Here is a 10,436-nt window from a genome sequence, read left to right as displayed (position 1 = left end):
ACAACTAGTGTAAAAGAAAAGCTACCTAGACATTCATAAAAGACTTATTTACTTTCTAGGCGTACTGTTTGAAATGCAATATACCTCATACCTTCCAATAGAGAATAAACAAAGGCTACTATTTGTCATTTGTGCAGTCTGATTGATCCTAAATGACATTTTTCATTTGCCTGTAATGAATGTTAGGGAGCATACTGTGTGAACTATATGAACTGCATAGATGCATAATATCAGGATTTTGATTTGCATAGAATTTTCCACAAATAACAGGATTTTGAACTTCGTTAATTTTGGTAATATGGTTAGGGTCATACTGTTTTATGGTTCCTTTGGCTAACTCCTACAGTTTTCAAGTTTCATCTTCATATTATGTAATGTGTTATAAAATAAACTGCATATATTCATATTATCAGGATTTTGATTTGCATGGAATTCTTCTCAAAGGAAAGGATGTTAAATATTGTCAGTCTTAGGTAATAATTTGGTGGCTGGGTACATGATTTGTCTGTAAAAATCCTACAACATTTCCAAGGTGCTAATAAATACAAAAGTATTTCATATAATATATCAGCATTTTGATGTCAACTTTAAAGGTTTGTAATTTTTGTCCATGTTAATCAGGCCACCAAAGAACAGGATTGAACTACAGTTTTGGAGAAATTAGAGAAAAGTGACAAAGTAAAATGGTCAGCATAACAGTTCTATCTTCCGTCTTATGCTGCGTGTTTACATTGATGATTGCATGTGTGAAAGCAAAAACAACCTATGTAAAAATTGTGACCAATTAAACAAGCACAACTCAGACAACTCGGTCTTAATTAACACTTAGATTGTAAAATATTTAAAAAATGATCAGCATTACAAGATATATAAACCCTGAAAATTGAGAATAATCGAACTACAGTGTACTAGTTTTGATTGCCACTGAAATATTGATTTTTTTCCTCTCCAATTTTTATACGATTGCAAATTTTTTTTTGGGGGGGGGGGGGGGGGGGTTTGTATAATGCCATGATGTTGTCATCCTCTGCATGTGTCGTCATCTTCTGAAGACCCATTTGGTTTCCAGACAATAACTTTAGTCGAAGTATATGGATCCATATAAAATTTTACAAGAAGGCTCTATAAATACCACAAAAGGAAGATTGGAATTGATTTTGAGGGTTATGGTACCAACAGTTTAGGAATTAGGGGCACAAAAGGGGTAAAATACAAGCATTTTTGTAGTTTCTGGACAATAACATGTGTGTAAGTGTATGGATCTCTTTGAAATTGTACAATAAGGATCCATATCACAAAGGAAGGCTGGAATTGAGTATAGTGGTAGTGCCTCAAAACATCCAGGAATTCGGTGCGAAAAAGGGGACCAAAACAAGCATTTTTCTAGTCTCCAGAAAATAATTTGTGTTATAAGTGTACAGATCTCTCTATAATTGTACTACAAGATTACATATCGCAAAGGGAAGGCTCTGATTGATTTTGGGGATTATGGTACCGACTGTTAGAGAATTTGGGGCCCAAAAGGGGCCAAAAACAAGCCCTTTTGAAATCTGATTTTTTTTTTAAAAGTTTCAAGAAGAAATTTCCAAATGCACAGTATTGTACAATAGATTTTTAAGATCTGATTTTGTGTCGGAAACCTATATTATGTCAAAATTTTTATCACAATCCAAATTCACACAGTATCAAACTTGAATATTGTGTCCAAACTTGTCCCAACTGATCAGGGTTGACTTCTGTAGTCGTACCAGACTGGGCTCAGTGAAGTATTTTATTAGCAATTATTGGGTGTTATCATAAAACAATAAAAGATAGGTAAATAGTCTACACACAAAAAGGATCAAATGACAAGAGATATATCTAGCCTGAAAATTCAGAAAACTGTCAATCTGTCTTGGAGTTAGCAACTCTAAAATATCAATTGTTTGCAGTTTTTGACTCTTACCATGAAATATTTGTGATAGGTTAAAAGTGTCAATTTGAAAAATGATTAGCACAACAAGATGTATCCACCCTAAAAATAGGATGACACCAGTTAGTGGCTAGTATCATGAAAAAAAACCCAGAAGTTCAACAATGTGAAAAGTGTTAGCTGCAATAAGGTCCAGCACATCAACTAGACTATTATACTAACTTGTATGTGATTATATACAAAATATCAACAGTAAACGCTCGATTTTCAGTGGCGGATCCAGAAATTTTCATAAGTGGGGGCCCACTGACTGACCTAAGAGGGGGGCCCGCTCCAGTCACGCTTCAGTGATTCTCTATATAAGCAACCAAATTTTTTCCCAAAAAGGGGGGGCCCGGGCCCCCTGGGCCCCCCCTCTAAATCCGCCTCTGATTTTTTTTTCTCACCTGAATAAGCGAAGCAGTCACAATGAGCCTCTTGTTTATAATTTCCGGAAATATTTACAAAATCGTCCCGGAGTTTGTGTATTATTACACACAATATCAAACTTCCGGGAAAATTTGCAAGTGCGGCAAAAAAATAAATATATGAACTTCTGAGTATTTCTAACACACTGTCATGTCCAAACGGAAAAGTATAAATTTGACAAAACTAAAATCAAAAGTAGACGAAAGCAGACAGGCAACACTTTCCAAATTCTTTCCGTCAAACACAACCGACAACAAGGCTAAAACATCGAAATCGAAAAGCACTGAGGTCCAAGTGATAAATATAGATGATTCGCCGATAAAATCTACGCCTCCAAGAAAGGTTATACATTAAATTTTGTTAAACTCCCAAATAGGTTATGACTGACAAGTTCTAATTCTAGGGACATTTATAAATATTACAGCTATTGCAAATTTTAAACTTGATAAAGTTGAATATTCTAACATCATAAACATGATGATGATGTTCTTCAAACGCTTTGAGTACACACCTGTGGTAAAATATGAATATATTGTTTAGACTTCCAATCGTTCTCCAACTTCATATGCTTTTTGAATAAGCTATACGACATCATAGAACGATGATGTAAAGTATAAGCCTTTTACAGGTAAATACATGTACGTCAAGCTTGTGAAACCTTAAATCATCACAACATGGAAATGTAAACAAACAATGCTTATATGTGTTATGAGCGTTTTTTTTTTTTTATACAAATAAGATGTGTAAGAAAAATAATCATTTAAATTCATCAATACCGACATGTATCTAAATCCGTTATTGTAAATAGTTTATAAGCATGTTTATAGTGATGTCTTCTTAGCTGAGTCAACACAAATTTAAATTTTTTTTCCCATAGACACATTATTGCTTTTGGTTTTAAAAAAATTGCTTCAAAACCAGTAAAAACCTTTTGTATTCTTATTCATTGAAAAGTCATGAATATGATGATTGCAGAAAGAAGGATGAAATAATCATGATAATGCTACCTTTAATTAAATCAAGCATAACATAGCTATTTGTGGCACACATTTTCATATTCTTTTAGTCAACTATTAAGGGACAGTTATTGTTAAGTTTTGAAAAACCTGTTTGGAAATCTTTCTCATTATTCATCCTTAGATATAACTAAGTGGCATTCCTCTTTCAATGTAATCAATGAGCAGTTTAACTACTGTACAACTAGTCCTTCAACACTGAGTTCGTGAGCTGTAACCTGGCACGTGCTAGGTGAATTTGACTCCAATCTTAATTTACTATGATTGCAAGTTTTCCTGTCAAATGTTGGTGGTTCTTTCAGGGCAATATAACCATGATAACATAATTCCTCCACCAATAAAACTGGGTTTTAAAATAACCAAATGGCAATGGTGCTGAACATGGTGTTAAAACACAAAAAAAAGGCAATCTGACAATGATATCCAGATTTAAGAGATGTGCATGATATGTTCTTATGAACACAGTAAACATGATGTCTGTAGAGCTCTTAACCGACTTGGTTACACTACAATGTATCACTGAGGCACTGTAATTAGTTTTAACAATTAATGTTCAGAAATTTCATTTTAGATTCCCCCATTTAGTCAAAAGAAAAGACCAAGAGAAGAAAATGTTTTTGAACATGATTCATCAAAAAAGAAATGTTTAGGTGTATCACCTGATAGCATCAATGGAAAGATATCTCCAGATGATGGACAACAACCACAATGCTCATCAAAAGTTACCCTAAATGAATCTACAATATTGAAATTAAAACAATTTGAACCAGATTTAGACAGAGAGAAAACAGAAATTAGCATTGAACATTTTAAGAAAAGAAATTTGGTTACAGCTGACAATGCAGCTAATAACAAGAGTAAACGTAGTGATTCTGACAGTGATGATGATGTGATAGTCAAAGACGATGGCTTATCAGTGTTCAGCCATTTACCTAAACATGCTCAATCACCAAGCTCTAAAGGAAAATCACCAATCAACAAACAGACAAAAACTAAATATACACCACTGGAGCAACAATATGTTGATATAAAAAATAAGTATCCTGATGCTTTGCTGCTGGTTGAATGTGGTTACAAGTACAGATTCTTTGGAGAAGATGCAGAGGTTTGAAAATTCATCCTTGTTTATAGAAGATTAGCAAAAACAATGTATCACCAACAAGATTATAGATCATGATATACAGATAATTAACATTACAATGTACAAATTTATTAAGCTTGTTTAGTTCATGTAGTTATGTGAAAGCAATCTTTCACGGTTTGCCATTTTATAGCTTTATGGGGATTTTTTTGATATTCTATATTTAATTTTAAAAAGGTATTTGCAGTCATACTTAGGTATGCATGACATAGATTATTATCTAAAACCTGACTGGGTTGGAATCATTCTTAGGGTTTTTCTTTGATAATAATATTTTATGATGGTAAAGGAAAAATATAGATGTGAAAAGAAAAGAGTTCTTCTTTAAAAACATTATTGTGTCCATTTAATGAATAACATTTATAATGATAAGTGTAAGGTGAAAAAGAATGGAGGTTTGCAATATTCCAACATCTCTTTATGCAGGTAGCAGCAAAAGTATTGAAGATCTTTTGTCATCTTGATCATAACTTTATGACAGCATCCATTCCAACACACAGATTGTTTGTCCATGTACGAAGACTGGTATCTGCAGGATACAAGGTAAGACAAAAGTGATCTAGATGGTTGTGCATATAAAAAAGAAGATGTGGTATGATTGCCAATGAGACAACTATCCACAAAAGACCAAAATGACACGGACATTAACAACTATAGGCCACCGTACAGCCTTCAACAATGAGCAAAGCCCATACCGCATAGTGAGCTATAAAAGGCCACGATAAGACAATGTAAAACAATTCAAATGAGAAAACTAACGGCCTTATTTATGTAAAAAAAAAAAAAAAAAAAAATGAACGAAAAACAAATATGTAACACATAAACATACAACAACCACTGAATTACAGGCTGAATGCATAGTTCTCAAGTATCATATTGCTCATATCAGGTTTGCAAAATTACTTTGAATTTATAAAATAAATAGTGATTTAAATTTAACTTCATGAAATGTTTGCTCTTGCATTAAATAGATTTTACTGTTTTGACAGGTCTCAGATTAGTAATACAGATTAGTAATACTAAATGCATGTGTGCATCAATTACTGAATCTACAGTTATTCAAAAGCATTGCAGACTTTTATAGCTTTGCATTACCTGATGAAATAACATAATTTTGTACATATATTGGGCCAACATTAAAAATATCTTTGTTTCCCCTCCCCGACTGAGGTTATCAGGGTATGGGTAGGTATGTAGGCAAATTATTTTATTTTTTTTCTTGATATAACTTTTCTATATTGAATTTTTACAAAATTCAACAGGTAAGATAAGTCAAGAAAAGTGGGGTATTCCCTGTATTCAGTGTCCACCCCAGTTTTCTGATAACAGTATACAGGGACCTCCTTTTTCCTATTCATTTTATGGTATAGAAATCTACGAAAGCACACATCCTTCATGTGATAGCAATGTGTAATGAAAGCAAGTGTTTAATTAGTTAAAAATCAAGCTTATTTCAAGTCTAATTTAAGGCATAACTCACAACAAAACAATTCCTGTGTTCACCAATTCATACCTTGATCATCAATTATGAGATGACAAAAAGATATGTTAATGACTTGGGAATTAAAATTTAATGAATAAAAATTTTCAATAGAAGTGAACATAATTCAGTTATGTTCAGTTGCACCTGGATCATGCAGCTTGGTCAATTAATTCCTAAACAAAAGATTTGTATGTTTTTTCGAGTTCTAGAAAAAACAAGGCTTCACTTATATGTTTTGTTGTTCCTAGAATACTTTAAGTATTTACAAATTCAACTGATGCAGTTATAACGTAAAACTTGCCCTTTTGTAAATTTCATGCCATAAATTGAAAAATAAAAACACTTTTAAACTGGTCTTGTTTACACATGAGGTGAAAGCAGGGAATTCACGTATCCAACATTTTCTGACTTGTGCCCAACCTGTTCGAAGTCGAAGACAAAGTAGATTGATTTCAAAGCACGATTCAGACCATTTTTACTCAAGGATTTTATCCTTTAAACAGGAACAGAGGTAAAAGACATAGCCAATCAAGGTGCACTCAGTGGGTTGAAAGATGCTTCAGAATATTTATTTTCAAATATCACCCTTGCCCACAACACAAATTGTGTAGCAAGGCAGTTTGTTTTCCTTGATATCCGAATCATATAGACGCTTCAATGCAAAAATGCCTTTATTTAAAACGCTTGTTGATTACAGCATCGGAAAGGTATGACAAAATACCAACGCACGTTTACTACAGCATTGGAAAGATATTACCAAAAACCAACATGGCAAAAAAAAATGTGGACAAGAATGGCCAATAAAATTTTTCGAGTCGGGGCGATTCTACCGGGTCGGTGGTGGGAGGGGAAACAAACAATATTTTATTTTTTGCCTTGACAAAATTATTTAAAAAATAGTGTAGACAATAACACTTTTGAAGTGGATAAATATTAACATTTAATATATGGTTTAATACAGAAAAAATAAATATTGCAGGTTGGTGTTGTTAAACAGATGGAGACAGCAGCTTTGAAAGCAGCAGGTGACAACAGAAGTGCTCCTTTTACCAGACAACTGCAGTCATTGTATACCAAGTCTACATTGATTGGGGAAGGTACATATAATCATCTTTTTATTCTTTATGTGTGCTTTACAAATGTAAATGGAACTTGAGTTTCTACTGTGATGTCAAACTTCTTTGCTGTTATCAACATTTCAATTAAGTTAGCATAGCAAAAACAGAAAGCTTCTCTGATGTTATAATGCAAAAAAAAGTTATTTTTATTTGGTCACTGTCAATGCTTAAGCATCTTATAAATTTTCATTCTATCCTAGGACAATCATCCAATGGAACCTTTTACCAGTTACTGCTGTCCAATGCACCATAGTTGAAGCATTCAGAGAACAGATTCCTATATCTGTTCTCAACCAATACTACACCATGTAATTGCAACACCTTGTAAATAGTTTTATCTTATCAGTGAAAATCAAAAACAAGTTATTATTTCTTTATTAAATTTTTGTTGTAAATATAAAATTGTAAATTTTACCCACGCATGCACGGCACATAGTCATCAATATTATGATTGAGTGCGGAAACTGAAAGAAGAAAAAGAAGATGAAGGGAAATGTTAAGTAAATATAAGAACGAAAGATAAACTGACATGTCTAAACAACTGTGATATACATGTATAAGGATATACTTCAAGTTTTTTTTAAAACTTCAGATGAAAAAAAGATGCAATGCATACTCTATGATGTTTATTTCAATAACTTGAAATATTTTTAGAATGCATTTGTAATGCACATAGATAATGAAAATATTGTTGACAGATGTTTTATAAAATCCTAAGTTTTTGCAAATATGCTAATGTATCTCACATGTTTTTCAGATGTAAATCCCATCTCAGGGGAGACAACTGGAGAGGTTGCTGTTGAGGAGCAGATGTCATTTCTGTTGTGTGTGTATGAGACGCCACCAGATAAAACTAAACAGACATGTATTGGAATTCTGGTATTTCATTGGTTCAGATAAATTTAAATTTTCTACTTGAAATCTATTTCATTTTAATCGGGAATTAATCTTTTTAGTAGGATGTCTTTCCTTTTTATAGATAAATGTTCATTTTTTTATTTTGAAATATTGAAAACTTTTAAGCATTCAAACACAATTTATTATATTGATACAGTAAACATTTGTTTCAATTTGCTGAATTCATTTGCAATTTCAGACATGACATGTGCATATTTAGCATTGTTATATAAAATTCAAATTAAAATATTTCTGTTCTAGAATTTGTTTTTCATTTCCTTAATGACAAAATAATCCTAACAGTTTTATAGTAATTTCTCTACTTTGTAGAATATATTTTCAAGTTAATTTGTGTCAGTTATAAAATAGAGAAAATAAAGTGATAGCATGTTTATTATTTTCTTAGGCTGTTCAACCTTCAACTGGTGACATCATATATGATTGTTTCAATGATGATGACACAAGAAGTGAACTGGAAACCAGAATTACTCACATACAGCCAGCAGAAATACTGATACCTTGTAACCTGTCTCCAAAAACGGAGAAAATTATCAAAGGGATTATAGATATTAGGTAATATTACAAGAGAATGTCAACAGTCCAGTTGGTAACCTTTTATTGGTGCAAAAATCTGGAATGCCTGGAGAGAACCACTGACCTTCTGTAAGATTGATGTAGCGCTCACCTGTCGCTTGCTGGATTTAATCTCACAATCTCAGTGTTGACAGGCTAGTGACACTCTAGTGTTTTCAGGCTAAAGATACAGTAGTTTTACCACTCTGCCACCCAGGCCCCTCTGCATTCATGGGATGTACTTAGGTTTTCATTGAGTTATATATGCAAAATTGTGATTGACTTTTAATATACTGTAAGCCTATTGATATTTTCCTAATTAGTCCCCTACCGACGTAGTCGATGATAAGGTTTGCACTTCATCTGTCTGCCTGTCTGTCCATCCCTCAGTCTGGCAAATTAGTTTTCCACACTTTTTTTTAAATTGTGATTTTATATTATTAGATACTACCTGATACCTGATTATTTGTTTGCATGAATTTGTTTGGTTTTCACTGACAAAGCAACAGATTTTATTATAAACTTGTGAAACTTTTCAATGTGGAGGTTAGATTTTGTACAATACACACACAATAGTAAAAATATATGAATTCCTTAATTATTGACAATAAAACTATAGAATTTTTACTTTTTTCATAAAAAACCAACCCTATTGTAAAGTAAATCTGGCTGTTCTTGCTGAAAGGGAGATGTGTACTTCCATGGTTGATGCAGGTTATAAAATGAAGGACCCTTTACTATTTATATAAGTATAGAATGTATTGCCTAATATTAGTATCAGTATACTGTAAACTTTCTCAATCTTTATTTGCAGTACATCAGAAGATGACAGAATAAGATTAGAAAGACAACCAGAGGAGCATTTTGAATATGAACAGGCATTTCAGACAGTTTCAGATTTCTACAAGTCTGATGCTAAATGTATGTAACATGTAATATATGCATGATATCAAATATTTATTTTTAAAAACGGTAATTATGTACTATAAACCAATTATTTGGAGTGGGATTTATCTTTGGGAGTTTCATGAGTAGTAAAATATTGAAAATTTAAATTGCATGAATATGTAAAACTTGGATTTACTTACTGTGGATTAATTTTTATTCGTTGTATACCAATTTGCATGGGTTTCGTGGGTACAGGTGAACCACGAATTCAAATGTTCAACGATTGTCATATTTTCAATAGGCTTTGTATACGAGGGTTGGCTAAACCACGAAATCAAATATCCACGAATATGCAAGTTTTCAGCAATCCACGAAAATTGATACTCACGAAAATAAATGAATCCACAGTATATATGAATACATCAAGATAATGAGAAACTCATGAATAAATAGAGTGCACTTAAATCGGTTGAAATGCTAAATGCAAATAAAGTATCTATGACAATAAATTGGTTTCACAGTATCTTGGAATAACATTAGCTTTATGTGAATTGTGTTGAGAAAAAAACTACCATAAAATATACCTTCTGTACTCAAAAATGAATATGTAAATTATTTACAGCCAAAAGCTTTAAAAAGATAGATGTATATAATTGATTCAATGTAAAGTTATATGCAAGTTTACTCCATCTTCTTTGTAGGTGCTGGTAAAATTCAGGAGATCATAAATTTACCCAAGCCAATTATAAGCTGTTTGTCTGGTGTTTTGGTGTACCTCAATGATTTTGGACTAAGCCAGATTTTGAAACTTACAGGGTATATTTCTTATATATATTATTTTTTTGTCAATAAGGACAAACTAAGGACAAACAAAAAAATATGTGAGTTTACTCTACCTCTAGCTTCCCTACTTTTTATCCCCAACCACAAAAAGTTTTTT

General features: G+C 32.4%; 1 protein-coding gene across 2 annotated transcripts in view; it reads left to right on the top strand.

Moving 5' to 3' along the window:
- Nucleotides 1–2,437: 2,437 nt before the first annotated feature.
- The window catches only part of LOC143072767 (DNA mismatch repair protein Msh3-like), a 33,521-nt gene continuing 25,522 nt past the window's right edge, over nucleotides 2,438–10,436 (top strand). For both annotated transcript variants that reach the window (XM_076247860.1, XM_076247859.1), the window contains exons 1-8: nucleotides 2,438–2,722; nucleotides 3,968–4,501; nucleotides 4,964–5,080; nucleotides 7,000–7,117; nucleotides 7,896–8,017; nucleotides 8,442–8,608; nucleotides 9,423–9,529; nucleotides 10,198–10,312. In XM_076247860.1, the coding sequence (XP_076103975.1) occupies nucleotides 2,531–2,722; nucleotides 3,968–4,501; nucleotides 4,964–5,080; nucleotides 7,000–7,117; nucleotides 7,896–8,017; nucleotides 8,442–8,608; nucleotides 9,423–9,529; nucleotides 10,198–10,312 (1,472 nt within the window). In that variant the 5' untranslated portion in view covers nucleotides 2,438–2,530. The remainder of the gene's footprint in view (nucleotides 2,723–3,967; nucleotides 4,502–4,963; nucleotides 5,081–6,999; nucleotides 7,118–7,895; nucleotides 8,018–8,441; nucleotides 8,609–9,422; nucleotides 9,530–10,197; nucleotides 10,313–10,436) is intronic.

This window comes from Mytilus galloprovincialis, chromosome 4, assembly GCF_965363235.1.
Source record: "Mytilus galloprovincialis chromosome 4, xbMytGall1.hap1.1, whole genome shotgun sequence".
Taxonomy (NCBI): Eukaryota; Metazoa; Mollusca; class Bivalvia; order Mytilida; family Mytilidae; genus Mytilus; species Mytilus galloprovincialis.
Note: the sequence above shows the minus strand (reverse complement) of the source record. Positions and strands in the feature narration are given on the sequence as shown.